The sequence below is a fragment of the Arachis hypogaea genome, chromosome 7 (assembly GCF_003086295.3).
Source record: "Arachis hypogaea cultivar Tifrunner chromosome 7, arahy.Tifrunner.gnm2.J5K5, whole genome shotgun sequence".
NCBI lineage: Eukaryota > Viridiplantae > Streptophyta > Magnoliopsida > Fabales > Fabaceae > Arachis > Arachis hypogaea.
The window spans coordinates 73,859,644-73,878,140 of NC_092042.1; the positions used below are offsets into that span (position 1 = coordinate 73,859,644).

An 18,497-nucleotide genomic window follows, 5' to 3' on the forward strand; every position below is an offset into this window, starting at 1 on the left:
GATACCCGCGATTTCACATCCTCCCCTACCCAATCATAAGACCAATCCACCTTATCCTTTTTCTCTTTCTCAAAACCCATCAGTTCACCAAACAGAATCAGAATAACAGAAATAAGAAGAAACAGAGAGGAAGATGAAGAAACGGATCAGAAATGAAGAAGCAGAATCATACCTCTCTTACTCATTCTTCAAAGAAGCAAGCATATAACCAAACGCCAACAACAACCAACAAATATCTCCAAGGATTAAAGCTATTAAAGGAACAAAACGTTCCAAATGATAACTTCCACTCCCAAAGCCACATCAAACAGTGAACCCAACATTGGGAACTAGCAAAAATTAAATAAAACCATTACTTTCTCTCTCTCTCTCTCATCAGAAACTAACGGACACGACTCCCCACGTACAAAAATATAAAACACAAAACCCTCTTTTAATGAAGTAAGTTGATCTGGGGGCTCATCTACTAACCCATGCAAGCCGAGTTATAACTCATCCAAAAAAGCTCAACCTGCTTCATTAAAATCCTCCTCAGGCTAAGCTTGGGGGCTGTGATATGGTTATCATTATCTCATAATAATGGTCGTCATTACTGTACGTTATAACTCGGCCCCATAACCATTAGCAACACATAATATACCTCGTCATTTTCTGTTACTATTCGGAATTATGAGCTATAACTCGGCGACATTAACGTTTCCATCATAACCGACGTTCCAACGATAAAATAAGGTCGGTTACGATATCACTCAGTCAAACGTTAATACCGAGAATATAACGGATAAGGAACTCATCACATATAAAAGGGAAGTAGACTATTTCTAAAGACCTAAGTTTTTCTAAATAAGCTAGAATATACACTGACTTAAGTTTCGGAGTGCCTTTGCAAGTGCACTCCACCCCCTTTGTATTGCTCGTGCTCTCACACCTACAACGAACATAAGGAATTCGGATTCTAAGAGACGGACGTTCAACTTTGCAGCACATAGTTCGGCCGGCCTCGAGGAGTTGAAGCCGATCTATTTTCCAGACAAGATCAGATTTAAAATTTAAACTAATATATGAAAAAGTTTAATCATGATTTTTTGTTCGCAATCACATCCATGATATATCTAAAATGCTTGAAAGCATTTAGGTTCTTATTATTTCATCAAAACTTATTTGAAAGATAAAGTACCAAAAGATCAATCATCGAACCTACTCAACTCCAAACTTATTTCTCATCTCCACAATCAAACCATACATCTTTTCTTGATCAGGAATTGACTTGGAAACACTCTCTTTTTGAAGGCACCTATTGGCCCAAGCAAAAAGCTTTGGGAACTCATCTTCAATCTTGAATTTGCCATAAATCTCCCTAATTTTAAATCCAGTTATGATTGGAAGAAGTGCTACATCCAAAAAACCAAGTTCTTCACCTCCAAAATAATGCTTGTCTCCTAGTTGTTCTTCCAACAATTTTAGGTTTTCTTTGAATTCCTTTGTGGTAACCTCCAGCTCTTTTCTTTTTGATGTCAATAGGCTCACTGACTTGTTCAATATCTATTATTTGATACAATGAAAAAAGATACTAAGCTAGTCATATATTATTATAATTAACAAGCACTATATATGATAAAGGAAAAAGAAAGAAAGATGCTAATAACCTTAATCAAATATAATTTTCGGGTTAATATAATAACCACCATTTTGTTATGAAAACAAACTTGTTCATACTTAATCCCTTTACCAATATATCACTCTTAATGAATTTGTAAACTATTGATTAGGTGTATTATATAGTAATTAGATGCTGGAATCAATTATATAATAATTAAACATTGTCAGTATTGCGTAGTGATAATACCATGATCATGATATATTATTAAAAAAAATTTAAGTAAATTCGGTACTAATCAGCTCACAATGACATATCAATGATTAATTATTTTGGTACATGCTTTTTGTGAGCTGATTAGTGCTGAACTTACTTAAATTTTTTTTAATAATATATCATGATAATGGTATTATCACTACGCAATAAAAACACCAATGTATTTGTATATAAATATATGTATGGTTTAATTTATTTTTAATGTGTATTTATATTTTAATATATATTTTATACTAATAACTTATTTTGGTAGCTAATTTTAGTGTACATGTAGCATTACTCGAAAAATAATTACTTTTAAAACGGATTGAAAAGATAAGTTCTGAAAATGAGGTTTGATATGAATAATTAAAATCATATATATGTTTTTAGAATTATTATAAAAATTCCTTTCAAATAAACAATAATTAACTTTTTTTTGTTACCCACATTATTCCTCAACTCAACGGGTCTAGTTGACCAAGGACCACTGACTTTCAAATAAACAATAACTTTTAATTTTAAGCTGAATAACATAAAGGCATACCATTTTGTCAGAAAAATCAGCCCAAAACTTAGCATGAGCCCTTTGATAAGGGTCAGAAGGAAGCAAGGATGGTTTATCATTCCAAACTTGATCAATATACTCAACAATAATAAGAGACTCGCAAATAGGTTTTCCATTGTGGATGAGAACCGGAACCTTCTTATGAACCGGGTTCATTTGTAGCAATAGAGTGCTCTTATTACTCAAGTCTTCATCTTTGATCTCACATATCACACCTTTCAAAGCCAATGCAATTCTCACCCTCATGCAATAAGGGCTAGGCCAGCGATCTAGTAGAACCACCTCATCTGCCATAGCTATGTCAAATTGTCAAGAGAGAATTTCAAGGAACCAAATTATATATAAGAGAATTGGAGTAATTGATTTTTGTATCAGGCTATGATGTGTTGATTTTATAGGGGAGTTTATTATTGTGGGTGTGACAAAATAATCATTGATCCAATCTTTTCTTTTACTAGACTAACTGCCATATATGAAAAGTGTATTATTTTTAATTTTTTTTAAGGTACTATGTATATATAATAGCTATTGTTCTAATCTCATTATGACTGGAATTAAGAGATCTTATCACAATTGTCATATCCAAGATTTGAAAATTTTCTTCTTATCATAGTGCAACATGTTGGTGCTAAATACAGCTATTTGAAAGGCATTAATTTTGTGAACTTAATAAAATCATGCCTATATGCTGGAAATGATCGAATGTTATCATATACACTATATATAGCTATTTAGAAATAAGTCATTAAATGACTCGGATTGTGACTTCATAAATATTGAAAACAGTAAAATAGAAATAAATCAACTTCTTTTATATTTATTTATAATATATTAAAAAAGTGATCAATCTCTTCTTCCGATAGACTTTAAGTCGATATATATCAAGCATTTTAATATTTTACCATGTCAGCATTTGTGATACTATCTCTTTTCTTTAATTAATTAATTTTTATACTGAAAATGGATTTTTCTAAAACCAATTAGGCAGAGATGTCATGTTTTCATGGTTCTTTTTTCTTCCAAAATATAGTATATTGTTATCATCTAATAATATTATATCATTCTTATATCATTTTATAACAGATTGTATTTTTACGACAAATGTAAGAATCTGATTTTTTTAATATATTTTCTTTTAAAATTTTTGCTATTAAAATTTACGAAATTCGAGAATTATAGTTTATCTCGATCTGTTTAACTTTAAAATAATATTTTAAATAGGAGTGCTACACATCCAAGTATTTTTTTATCCAAGTTCATCTAAATAGGTCCAACACCAACAAAAATCACTATCATTAAAAGAGCGTGATTACACGCGTTGCTGCTTCTTCTTCTTCTCCTTCTTCTCAGGCTCGTTTCTTCTTCTTTTTCTTCTTCTTCTTCTCATACTCATTTACGCATGGAGCTTCTTCTTCTTCGCCTTTCTCCTCCTCCTTCTTTTTTGCATTCTTTTTTCTTCATATGTTTTCTCCTTATCGTCATTCTTTTGTTGTTGTTATTGCTGTGTTTTTTTTCTTTTTTTCCTTCTCTCTCTAGTGAAGAAGCAGTAGAAGGTGAGGAGGAAGAGTTTTGAATTGTGCAGAACAGAAATGAAACAAAATTATATTCAGAAATAAATTGAAATTATATTTAGAATGAACCAAAAATTAAATTCAAAATGTAAACTCATTTCAAAACAAGCATAGACTAAATGCACCTTATTTAAATTCATAATAAATCAAAATTACTTAATGATTGTGACACACAAACTCAATTCGAAAACAAACACACAAATAAAATTGAATCATGAACAAAAACACATCCAAATCCATCAAGTAATTTTGTAGTATTATGTGTTTCTTCTTCTTTATTTGATTAGATGAACAAGACAAGAAAAGAAGAACATGATGAGAAGATTTGAGAAATTTTTTCTTCTTACATCTTTTTTGTTTGATTTTTTTCTCTTTTTCGTGGTTTTATTCTTCTCAAGATAGTAAAACAAGAAGAATCATAACAAAATAATTCACTAAGAAATGAACCGAAATTATATTCAGAAATGAGCTGAAATTATATTTAGAATGAACTGAAATTACTTAATGATTTCAGTTCATTTTAAATATAATTTCAATTCATTTCTAAATATAATTTCGGTTCATTTCTGCAGAATTCAGAATTCTTCCTCTTCACTTTCTACTGCTTCTTCACCAAGGAGAGAAGGAAGAAAAGAAAAAAATACAGCAGCAACAACAACAAAAGAATGACGATAAAAAAATACGTGAAAAAGAAGATAAAAAAAGAAAAAGACACTCCGTGTGCATACGCAAATTTGAAATAAGAAGAAGCGCGTGCCTCTAAATTACTTGGATAAACTCAGATGCTAAAATTTTTTAGATGTAAAAAATAATTCTATTTTAGAGATATTTTGGAGTTGAGATAATATAAGATACCCCATTATTCATACCAATATGATTATCTACTTCATTTGATACAGTAAAAATAAGTGATAAAAAAATTATCACTATTAATAATTATTCTTTAAAAATTCATCGTAACAATATTTTTTTCACTCGTATATTCATCATCTTTTTTTCATTAATTATCCACCACATGTTAATTCACTATATGGTGAATTAATTCGGAGGTAAGAATGATTAAATCATCAAAGTGACATCAAACAACATCCAATTTCACCAAAATTTTACACAAATTCGGTCACATGTCTCTAATTTATCCATCACATGTTGAAAAATTATTCTTGGCCAGCAAGTAAGAAAAAGGAACTTTTCTTTTCCTTTCTTCTTTCTAACCACATCTAACTTAACTTCACCACATGATTAATTCATCAAAGTTGGATAATATTATAAGAAAAAAATGGTAAAAAAAAGATAATTTGCCTTTCATTTTTATCTCTTCAAAAAAACCCACGTTACTTTCTCTCCCTCCCTTACAAATTTTTTTCCTTCATAAATAACACATTAATTACTATATTAGTATCATAAGAAAGAAAAGCTCTAACATTAAAAAGAAAAGAGAGAAAGAAAGAGAGAGAATTGAAGAGTTAGTTTACTTATGTCGATTTTTAAAACAATGGGAGGCATATCAAGTAATATTATGGGAGTGGGTTATCGTTCTTATGAGAATTAATGAATTAAGCAAACAATAGTTAATTAATTATTCTAGTCAAACAAGCACAAGCTTAGGGTTTCAATAGCAAATAGCATAAAAACAGAGAATTAAACAAGAGTAAACTAAAATCGGTTGAAAAAGTAATATGATTAAAAATATTTTTTACTTTTCACCCTGATCAAGCAATGATGTATCTATGGTAAATTATAAGTAATCAAACTCCAATTTCTTGATAATTTAATTTCTCTAATCTTAATCAATTATCAATTCCTTGATTAATTAATGTGAAGTTTAAAGAACTAAAATATTGTTAAGATGATGACTAAATATTATTCAATTAAAAGCCAATTATTTGTGTGATTTGTTTTGTTTAGTGTGTAAAAAATAATCACACCAGTCCCAAGAAGTATGAACACAAGCCCAAGAATGGTTCAGCTTAAACAAAGTCATAACATCTCTCTTAATCCAAAGTTTGAGTGGCTGAACTATAAGAAAGAAGGAAAGGAAGCAAACTAGCCCATATCCAAACACAAGTCCAAACGGTGGTCCACATCCAAACCCATTCATTCACTTATATGGTAACTAAGTGATTCAAGTTCCATTTCATTTGAACAAATCACTTCACACCACCGAAACTAAATTCACAATTCTCTCTCTTCTTTCTCTTCCAACCCCACGTGATTTCTCAGAAGAAAAGAAAGAAAAAGGGAAAGCTCTATGCTAGGGCAAAATCAAGAAATCAAAAGTGGGTTACCAATTTCATCAAAGAAGAAGAAAGTCAAAGAGACTATGGCTAAAAACAAACATTACTTCCGAAGCATCATCAGAGATGTATTTTCAGATTTGTGCTTCATTGAAGATCAACGAAGAAATCATCTCTTTGCATGTATAGAAGTAGAAAGTTAAAAATGTTGAAGATGCAGAAGCTCTGCTGTGAGTTAATGTTCAAAAATTTGACTTGATGCCAAAGCAAGAATGCATGGTCCAGATTGAAGAAGCAAGATGAAAAAGGTCTAAAGAGAAGACAGAAGGTATGGTTGCATGTATGAATTAGTCACTGCCTCTACCCTCTCTCTCCTCTGTCATGCCACTGCTATTTTTGATTTTTTGGGAGAAAAAAGACCAACAACTGCTGAAGCAAGTTTCAAGTCCTGGAAGTTTCACTCCTCTGTTAAAGGAGTGAATGACCAAAGATTGGAGCAAGGAGTGAGAGCACAATGTTTGGATTTCCATAACTCACTAAGCTGTTCATTCTTCTCCTTCATGGTTCTTGTTAAATATTCTATTGTTTCAGTCTAGTCTTTCTGTGTTTCAATGATAAAAAGTTAAAATGGTGAGGTTTATAAGTAAACGTCATTGACTGAAAAAAGACAGAGAGTTATACTTGGAGAAAAGAGCCATAAGTTTATTCCAGAAATTCTTTGTATGTTTTTCTATTTTGTTGTCATGATCCTGAGGGAATTCTCTTGAAAGTTGGGTTATCACTTTGCTGTTGAAACCTAGGGAGAATTAGTGAATGTATCTTTCTTGAAAGTTGGGGATTCCCTTGAAAGTTGGGTTAGGAACCAGATTTATCCCAAATAGGATGATTAATTAGAATCCTAAGGAGAATTAGTGAATATATCTTTGTTGAAAGATAATGAAATTCAGTCATTGTTGTGATGAAGACTGGATGTAGGTTATATTGCACTGAGTAGCTGAATCAGGATACATTTGTGTGTCATTTCTCTTTTTCCTCTCTGTTTCTAGTTCTACACTATATGAGACAAAACTAAAGTATCTCCTGATTTTACTATCCAACATTACTTCACTGTAATACACCTTGCTCATAAAACTATTTTGGTTTCTACCGTGTCAAAAGGCAAAACCAAAGTTTCTTCTGTTTTCTACTCAAAGTGTCTCAATAGAATTCTAGTTTGAAAGCAAAATAAAAGGAGGTCAAGATTCAACCATCCCTTCTCTTAACCACTGATATCCATCAATTGGTATCAGAGCTTGGTCTCAAAGAGATCAAGCTTCACAACTTGGAAGAAAGATCCTGATGGCAAACAACATGGAATCCAACTCAGTGGCATATACACTAACTGAAGAGTAATCAAACAATAGACCTCAATTCTTCAACGAAAAAAACTACAACTATTGGAAAGAAATAATGAAGATCTTTGTGCAGTCGGTGTATTACAACCTCTAGAAGATAATCATGAATGGTCCTCAAATCCCTACCAAAACTTACACTAATGGTGGTGTTACTCCCAAAGCCAAATAAATGTGAAATGAAGATGACAAGAAAAAGGTGGAACTTAATGCCAAGGCAGTTAACATGCTAAATTGCGCAATCAACTTTGAGGAATACTGGAAGGTTACAAGATGCAAAACAGCAAAAAAAAATCTGAGATAAGCTCCAAATTACTCATGAGGGCACCATACAAGTAAAAAAAATAAGGATTGACATGTTGAGCAAAGAATATTAGATGTTTCCTATCAAGGAAGGAGAATCGATTGATGACATATTTGAGAGGTTCTCTATCATCATTAATAGCCTAGATGCTATGGGGGTTACTCATTCCGAACAAGTGTTGGTGAGGAAAGTCTTGAGAAGCCTGACTAAAGAGTGGGAAACTAAGGCTACTATTATCCCTGAAAGTAGTAACCTGATTCAAATGACCTATGATGAGATGAGAGGAAAAATACTAGCATATGAAACCACTCACATAAAAAATTATACAAAAAGAAAAGGAATGGCTCTTCAATCTTGTACTGAATCATTGGATGATGAATCCAGTCACGGTTTATCAGATAACGAGATTATGTTTTTTGCTAGAAAACTTAGAAGGATGATGCGACTAAAGGAAAGAAGCAAAAGAGGTAGCTCAAAGAATCTAAAGAAGCACATCAGTAACGTCATTTGCCACAACTGCAGAAAAGTTGGACATTACAAATATGACTGTCCTAAGCTGAAGAGAGAAGACAAGTCTCAGTAGGACATGAAGAAGGGACTTAATGGCTTCATGCGAAGATTTGAAGAATGACAGTGAAGAAGATGAAGAGTCTAACAACAATTCTCAAGCATGCTTAATGGCCGACCACAGTCACAATAATGAGGTAATCTTTCTTGAACCCTCTAATGAAGAACTCCATCTTATGATTGATGATCTTATTGAGAAAATAATAAATTTTCTAAATTAACGTCATGAACTTGAATATGAAAATGATATCTTAAAGGACGAAAATGATTTTCTCAAAGAAAAAATAAGAGAAGCCGAAACCATTATTAATCTTGTTGAAGAAAACAAGCGGCTTAAATTTTAAATCAAAAGTCTTGATGGAAAGCATTATGTTGTTGCCTATTTGAATTGCATTGAAGAGAATGAAAGAGTGCATAAAGTGATTAAGAGTCTAAATCTTGACTTAGCAAAATTTGATCAAACTTCTGAAAATGTAGACAAATTGTTGGCTAGTCAAAAACCTCTTTTTGAAAAGGTTGGGTTGGGATATGATGAAAAATCTAAATCTATTTTTAAAAAATCATGCTTTGAAAATAAATCATCAACCTCCAAAGATAAAAGATTTCAAAATCCAAATCATTTTAAAAATTCAGCCAGCAATAAATTCTGTCATACATGCAATCAGGTTGGTCATTTGCCTATTCAATATTTCATTTTTGAAAGAAAAATTGGAGATACAATTTACAGAATAATTGGCAATTACAATACTCTTGAGCAACCAAGAATGTTTAACATTAAAGGATCTAAAATAGTTTGGATACCTCAAGTCACTTAAAGTATTGTGAAGTTTTGCCTAGCATCCAAGAAGAAGAATGACATGTGGTACTTGGATAGTGGATGCTCTAGACACATGACCAAAAAGTCCACATTCTTCATCAAGCTTGACAAATATAATGGAGGCTTTGTGACTTTCGTGACAATGGAAAAGGAAAGATTGTGGCTGTAGGTAAGGTTAGTAAGAGTTTCTTCACATTCATAAATGATGTATTCTTAGTTGATGGATTGAAACATAATCTTCTAAATATTAGCCAATTATGTGATTTAGGCTATTTAGTCATTTTCAAAAGGTTGAAATGCTTAGTTATGTGAGAAAATTCTGGTGAAACTGTTTGTAGCTAAAAGATGCAATAATGTGTATGAACTCACCTTGGAGGAACTAAAAGAACAAAATATAGCTTGTTTTTCTTCCATTGAATTTGAAAAGTGGTTGTGGCATAAGAAATTGGAACATGCTAGCATGTTTTTAATATCTAATCTTGTGAAAAAGAATTTGGTTAGAGGTCTTCCAAACATAAAATTTGACAAAGACATTACTTGTGATGCTTGTCAATTGGGTAAATAAATTAAAATTTCTTTTAAATCTAAGGATGACATCTCTACCAAAAGATCATTAGAAATTGTACATATTGATCTTTTTTATCCCACTATGACTCAAAGCCTAGGAGGCAAACATTATGGTTTGGTAGTAATTGATGATTATACTAGATATGAATGGATTCTTTTCTTAACTCATAAGAATGATGCTTTCTTTGCCTTTTCAACCCTTTTAAAAAAGATTCAAAATGAAAAATATTTGAAAATAGTTTCCATAAGAAGCGATCATGGAAAATAGTTTAAAAACCAAGATTTTGAATCATTTTGTGATGATTCTAGAATTACTCATAATTTTTCATGTCCTAGAACACCTCAACAAAATTGGGTTATTGAAAGGAGAAATAGAAGCGTTCAAGAAATGACTAGGGCAATGCTTTGTGAAAATGATATTCTAAAATTTTTGTGGGCTGAAGTAGTGAACACTGCATGTTATATTTTGAACCGCACCATCATTCGAAAAGTTTGGAAGAAAACCCCATATGAGCTTTGGAAAGGAACACCACCAAACCTTAAGTATTTTCATGTTTTTGGATGTAAATGCTTTGTTTTAAATACTAAAGACAATCTTGAAAAGTTTGATCCAAAATCTTATGAAGGTGCTTTTGTTGTTTATTCAACCACTAGTAAAGCATATAGAATTTACCTCAAGAAACATAGAATAATTGAGGAGTCTATACATGTCACCTTTTGTGATTCTAACACTATTTCAAGTTTTATTGAAGAAAATTATGCAGGGATTGAAACTGAATTAAGCTCTAAAAAAACCAAAGTGAAGAAAATCAGAACCCTCTTTGGAAAATGCTATTCCTGGTTCTACAGAACAAAATACAGGAGATAATTCTATTTTGTCTCCTACTGAAGCAAAGAATTTTGGAAATCAGAACAATTCTGAACTCAATCATACTCAACTTGAGATCAATTCACCAAAACCTAGAGAATAGAAGTTCTTGAAGAACTATCCATGTAGTTCATTATAGGAAATCTATCTTATGGAGTTACCACTAGATCCTCAAGTAGAAGAAGGGTTGAACTCAATAATCTTGCTTTTATATCTCAAGTGTAACTACAAAATGTGAAGGAAGTACTTGATGATCCTTCTTGGATCAAGGCAACGAAGGATGAATTGGTTCAATTTGAAAAGAACGAGGTTTGGTCTTTGGTTCCTAATTCGAATGGTAAGAAGGTAACATGTACTAAATAGATCTTTAGAAATAAATTGGGTGAGGATGGTAGTGTTATTAGAAATTAAGCTAGATTAGTAGCTCAAGGGTATGATCAAGAGGTGGGCATTGACTTTGATTAGTCATTTGCTCCAGTTGCAAGAATGGAAGCAATAAGATTATTGCTTGCGTATGCAGCCCACAAAGGGTTTAAGCTTTTTAAAATAGATGTTAAGTGTGTCTTTTTGAATGAGTTTATTGATAGAGAAGTATATGTAGCTCAACCCCCTGGTTTTGAAATTAAAGATTTCCCAAACCATGTCTTTAAACTCTCTAAAGCCCTTTACGGTTTGAGACAAGCTCCAAAAACTTGGTATGAAAGACTTAGTTCTTGTCTATTGAAAAATGGCTTTTAAAGGGATACTACGAACACAATTCTTTTTATTAAAGAATCTAATGATCATTTCATACTTGTTAAAGTTTATGTGGATGATACTGTGCTTGGATCGACTAATGAAGCTTTGTGTGATGAATTTGGAAAATTAATGACTAGCGAGTTTGATATGAGTATGATGGGAGAATTCACCTTCTTCTTAGGACTCCAAATCAAACAAACTCCAAGTGGAATTTTTGTGCACCAAGGTAAATATGCCAAGGAGTTAGTGATGGTAGGATTTATGTCAGCTCAGAATTTCACAAATTAATTCTGTTACTAGTATAGTCCAAACCGACAAATAACTCTCACAATCAAAGTTTAATTTTCTTTGTCACAATGCAAACCAATAAAAACTGAGAGTATTTAAACCTCAGATTGTCTCTCAAAGGAATTGCAGTGAGGTATGCATGTTATCGGTTATGAGATTCACATGGTGGTTTCCGGATAAGAAAACAATAATCTAAATGACAATAAAATAAAGAAAACAACTAAAGATAACAAATACTAAAGAGACATTCATGGCGAAGATTGAGAATCAAGGTCTTCTATCCTAGTCATTAATTATAACACAATAATTACCAAGAGTTAATCCTATTACGTTATCCCCATATTAAGAGAAAGTCAAATAGGCCTAGTTAATCCCAATCCATAAGTAGCACCAATAGAAACAAGATTAACTAACAACTCTAGATCACCAACATAAGTTGGGTATTAGTGACTATTGATTACCAAGCTTCTCTTTCCAAGTCAAGAATGCTCAAAATCTACTCTAAAACTAACTCAAGTATTTTATCAAACACTTAGAGTGCATAAATATAAAGTGTCATAATTTGCAAGAATTAGTAAAATCTATAGCTACCAAATGCAAAAAAATTAATAACAAAAACTCAATTAAGCATAAAAAAACATAAAACATCAAATTGTATTAAAGAAAATTGAAATTAACAAGAGGGTTCATAAAATAAAAATGACAAAAATGAGAAATTAACAAGAGAAACTAAGAGAGTTAAGACAATAGAGCATGGAAATATAAATGAAACTACACTGAAATAAGAATTAAAGAGTAAAATTAAAAAGAAATTAAACTAACAACCCTAAATTCTAGAGGAAAAAGGGAGCTTCTCTCTCTAGAAAATAACCTAAAACATGATACTAAACTATCCTCATTGCTCCTCCCTTGTTCCATCCTGAGTTTGGCTTGAAATAGCTTCAGAAATGAGTTGGATGGAACCCAAAATGCTTTAGAAATCGCTGCTCACGTGTTTCTTTAATGAACCACATTTTTGGTATCTCACGTACGCGAGCATTTGGCTGTATACGCGAGCAGCTTACTTCAACGTCCATCATAGATATTTGCATATCATTTTGAAACCCCAGATGTTAGCTTTCTAATGGCAATAGAACCGCCTCATTCGAAACTCTGTAGCTCAAGTTATGATCACTTTAGTACGAAGAGGTTAGGGCTGACAGCTCTACACATCCCTCATTTCTTCATGGATTCTTCACTTTTACATGCTATCTTCTTCACTTTCTATACCATTCTCACCCTATATAGCTTGAAACACTTAAACACACATATCACGGCACCAATGGAAGGAAATAGTTATATAAATCAATCAATTTAAAGCCTTAAATAGCATACTTTTATCTTTCAAGCACAAATAAGAGGACATCATGAAAACATGCAAAATTCAGTGAATAAATATGTGATAAGTTGATAAAACTACTCAAATCAACACAAGATAAACTACAAAATTAGGATTTATCAGTTAGTTAAGAAATTCGATTTAAAAAATTCCAAACCAATGAGTACTCCTATGCATCCAAATTCCAAACTTGAAAAGGATGAAATTGGAAAAGATATGGATGAAACAAAGTATAGAGGTATGATAGGATCACTAATGTATCTAACATCCTCTAGACCAAATATTGTTCATAGTGTGGGTATGTGTTCTAGATTTCAGTCTCATCCAAAAGAATTTCATCTTTCTACTGTGAAAAGGATCATTAGATACATTCATGGCACCGCTGATTTTGGCCTTTGAACACCAAATCTGATGAGTTTTATGTAGATTATTGTGATGTAGATTTTTCCAAAGACCGTGTTGATAGAAGAAGCACTTCAAGGATTTGTTGCTTTCTTGAACAGTCATTGAACGTGTGGGCAAGCGAGAAGCAAGCTACTGTTGCTCTATTCACTGCAGAGGCTGAATATATAACAGCTTCCTCTTATTGTTATCAATTAATTTGGCTCAAAACACAACTTACATATTACAAATTACAAGTCAAAAGTATCCTTTTATTTTGTGATAACTTGAGCGTAATTAATATTTCTAAAAAACCTGTTTTACACTCAAGAACTAAGCACATTGAAGTGAAATTTTACTCCATTAGAGAACATGTGCAAAAGGGTACAATTGACATACAATTTGTGAAATCTGAGGATCAACTTGTTGATATTTTTACAAAACCTCTATGTGAAGATAGATTTTGTAAATTGAAAACTACTCTAGGGATTGTTGGTGCTGGGTATCCTCTGTTTTGATTGAGATTAATTCACTCCAGAAGGGGGTTTAAATCTGTTGAATGCTTGTGTGAGCATCGGAAGGAGAATCATGAGCATTAGAATTGAGGCTTTATCCTTCACAATTCTCTTGACCAACACTATTCGGAAGGAATTGAGGTCCTGAGAATTAGTGTGGCTTATGGATAAGAGACATGTACTTAACCTCTTCTCATGACAATTGGATCAAGGAATTAGCAAGATTGATTGTGATTAGAGAGATGGATTGCCAAGGAATTGGGATCCAATCAATTTCAATCTGCCATAGATCTACTCATGTGATTGAGAAAGAAGTTGAGACCCATTTAATTCATTGTGGATTATGATATCTCCAATCCCTAATGAACTTTTCTTCTGTTAATTGTCCTTGAGTTCACTTTAAGTATTTTGGTTTACTGCTTCTTTAATTTTCCTGCACCCAAAGTCCTTTACATTTGATGCAATTTACTTTTCATGCAATTTAAGTTTCTTGCCATTTAAGTTTTCGTCAATTTATTTTCAGCAATTTACATTCTGTTAATCAAATTTCACTCAACTCATTAATATTCACTTGACTAGATTAATCACCTCACTAAGGTTACTTGAACCATCAATCCTCGTGGGATCAACCTCACTCCTGTGAGTTTTACTACTTGATGCAACCCAATATACTTGTCGGTTAGTTTGTGCGGAATCGATTTTCCCTCATCAATTGTATTGTCAAATTGCTTTTGCATTTGGGAAGATAATTAATAACATATGTGAAAAAGTTTAATTAACATCTATAGTTTTATATTTAGATTCGAAATCAAATATCTAGTTTTATTGAAACCAGTTGTGTTACACAAGAAAAATCGGTTGTGTTACAATTTAATTAGTTAAATCAATAATAGAGAGTAGTCATGAAATATATCTATGTATGTATTTATTTTTATTATATAAAAGTCGATACAAAATTAATATCAGATGAGTTTATGTCAAATAGTTATTTTTTATCGTACTATGTAAAATATTCTAAATAGAATGCAAGTACTAAAAAAGCTCTCTTATCATTAAAATGTGTCATCTATTTTAAATTAATGAAATTTACTAAAAAAATATTTCTTATATTATAAATTTTAATTTTTTATGACAACAAATATATCTATCAATATCCTTAAATAATTGAATTCTAAATTTGTCATAACTATTTCTTTTTTTAAATTTAAAAATATAATAAATACGTTGTATGAATAAAAAAATTAGTACTTTTTTACCATATGAAAAAGAGTACTATGTTTAGTAGATATTAGTATATAAAAAAGAGTACTATATTAAAATATATTAGTGTTAAACATACTAAGATAATTTGATTTACGGTATATGAAAATTAAAAATTTAAAGATATTTAATATTTAGAATTATTTACTCCTAATAATTATTGCAATTTATTCAAATCTTAATACTTAATTGACAATTATCATTTTATTTTAGTATTATCAACTTTTTTTTATGTCAATTATTAAAATTATTATAAATTTATATATTTCTAAATTTTTGGTATAAACTATAATTACAAATTTTTGTCTAAATATACGCTTCTTTATGTAATAAGAACAGTAAAAAACCTTTTTTTTAGAATAGAATTTGAATCTTTATTCATTGATTTTTTATAAGAGGTTACAATTTATATTATTTAATTCAAGAAATATTAAAAGTACTTGTCATATAAATTAGTTGGTAAAATCAATTCATTTGATTGATAAGAGTCTAAAATTTCTATATTATTACTCATTATGATTGAATAAAAAAAATAATAATACATGAGATGACATGTATTTTTTTAAGCAGTGTATTTTTGTTGATATGGAGTTTTTATTATTGTTAATTTTAATTAATAATCCGAAGACTCAGATTCAAGAATAATAAAATTTGTAGAGAAATCTAACATTTAGATTTAATATACATAGATATAATACTAAAATTTAAACACGCTGTTTTGTTTCAAAATCTAGCAACACACATACATGTGATATTTCAATGCTGAAATCGAAGTGGTTACATATCTAGCAAGCATCTCAATCCTAACGTCTCCAACTTCTTCCTAGCCACAAAAGAGCATTATCCTGGATACTATGGCTCTCCTACTATAAAACAAAGTCAAAGTCACTAAATCTTAAGATTGACTTGAAACATAAGATATTTAGATTAATTCCCTACAGTTTAGCTACCTGTATATTATAAGGTCTCACGTTCTAATATTACACAGGAAATAGAGTTTCATAGTATACAAACATAGATCTTATCTTCATGATATCTTCATATTCTATCCATTGTAATGTGATTGTATCAGTGTTTGCTAAATTATATCGCTTGATATAAATTGAGTAAACTACATGTTATCAACATCTAGTAATTCTATTCGTCTTTCCATAACTTTAATCAGATGGTGATCAATAATGATACTCGACAAATAGCACGGTTCCATCCTATTGATTGTGAACAATTTACTCCAGTTGAGATCTCCATTAAAATCATCAAGCTGCCAAACAGTAGAGTTATTATGTATTCTAATCGTGATTGTTTGCGGCAGTACATAGACGATCATCTTGGATTAAGAGTGTTTAGCAGTGGGAGACAGGCTCTGGCGGTAAAAAAAATTTTCTAAACATGAAGGTTAAGAGTGAGAAGGATACAATATAAAGATCATCCTCGTTATCTTCATCAAGATGCCAGGTTACCCAATAGACAACACCGTTGACTGAAGCACAACTGGGATGCAATCTATGCACATAAGCTGGACATAGAATTGATATATCCCAATATCAAGCTCGTGTATAATGTTAGTGTGCATGCAAGATTATCTTCCTCTTCAATGAAGATATGGACGATACCATACTCAAGACAGTCAGGATAATAAACAAATGAGTATATACATAAGCATAGTAAGCATAGTGATGCTTCATTGGGTCTTTTATCATTCTAGATTTTTTGCTAACAGGATTCCAAATTAGCAAATAACTAACCTGACCCATTGATGAATAACGAATGCAAAAAGCTCTATTTTTTACACCAACTATGTGAAACTACCCCTCATATGTGAGAGTGAAAAGCAAGTGATGTCCAGAGATCTCACATGTAATGGCATTCATTTTAAGAGCCTAATCAACTGAGGTTGTAGCAAAAGTTGACCGTAAAAGGTGAGCATAAATTGAGCAACCATTATTTTTTTACCTTTGTGAAAGCTCGGTCAGAAAATTGTATGAGTTCAGCTTGTCCTTTCAGCGACGACATGTTTGGCGTGCACTTAAAAAGGTGAAAGACTGAGAAATCTTGAAGATAGCTAGGATAATTTCATCAGGTAATTCTAGAAGCTTTAGTGTTGTTGGCAGAACATCACTCACGATTCTAATTAGGAGAGCAAAGTTGATGCAAAGTTTGAACACATAAATGAAAAGGAAAAAAGAAGAGGAAATTGACATCATACCTGTTATTACAATGCCATCTTTTAAATTTTTGCTATATAATGGAGGAAGGTCCGAAAAAAATAATTTCAGAGAGTGAGATATGAAAAACTTATTTTTAATATAATAATGAATATCATCAATAACAAATCTTTTTTTTTATTTTTTGAGTAATATTTAATTGTATATTTTCAATGAAAGAGAAAGCCATCAAATTCTAAATCTATCAGGAGGTGTTAATGCAACTTGTTGATTGAAGTATAGTGTAAATAAATTATACTAAGTAAAGAGATTTGGATTAATGATTGTAGATCCTCTGTCTTAGCACTTTCTATAGCAAGTCAAGTACTTGATTTGTCTATTTATTAGTATGCATTCACTTGACTGATTGATTGATTCAGTAACAAAGTATATAAAAATATTCAATAGAGGATAGACTAAGATAAGTAAGTAATTAGATAGAGGAAAAAAAAGAACTACAGTTAGTTTCAGAGGAAGAATCTAGTTGCATATTGCAAATTAATAGTGATGATGACCTACATAAAAAAATCAAAATAGGATAGAGTAGCATAAATAAGTAGTTGGACGGAGGAAAAAAAAGTTCATACAATTAGCTTGTTTAATAAAACGTGAAACATCTATTATAAACAAGAAAATAATTCAAAATGTTAGTTTCTCAATCATGACTGAGCTTATTGAGCATTTTTTTACATTAACAATTTGACATAACTAAACTTTCAGTGAAGACCACAAAAAAGCACTGAAATCTCTTTTATCTCACATTAATCACTGTTAACTTTTATTTTAATTATTTTATGTGGTAAATTTGTTAATTTTTATAGTGGAAGAATACCGGTGTATTACACATTTAAAATTAGGTAACAGTGAACATTTTTTTATACAAAATAAAAGAAGTCCAAGTTGAAAAACAATTCATATGCAATAAACTTGAATATTTTTTGTTTTAAGATCCTGATTAAACAGTTTGTAAGAAACAGTATTTCATTTACAA

The 18,497-nt window shown here is 31.0% G+C and overlaps 1 protein-coding gene across 1 annotated transcript; it reads right to left on the minus strand.

Annotated features, from left to right (window-relative positions):
- Nucleotides 1–1,197: 1,197 nt before the first annotated feature.
- On the minus strand, nucleotides 1,198–2,714 carry LOC112704138 (probable glutathione S-transferase parC). Its single transcript, XM_025755673.2, has 2 exons — nucleotides 2,400–2,714; nucleotides 1,198–1,542 (listed from the first exon to the last, which is right to left on the minus strand). Exons 1-2 carry the CDS (start codon nucleotides 2,712–2,714, stop codon nucleotides 1,198–1,200), a joined length of 660 nt encoding a protein of 219 aa, XP_025611458.1.
- Nucleotides 2,715–18,497: the final 15,783 nt, after the last annotated feature.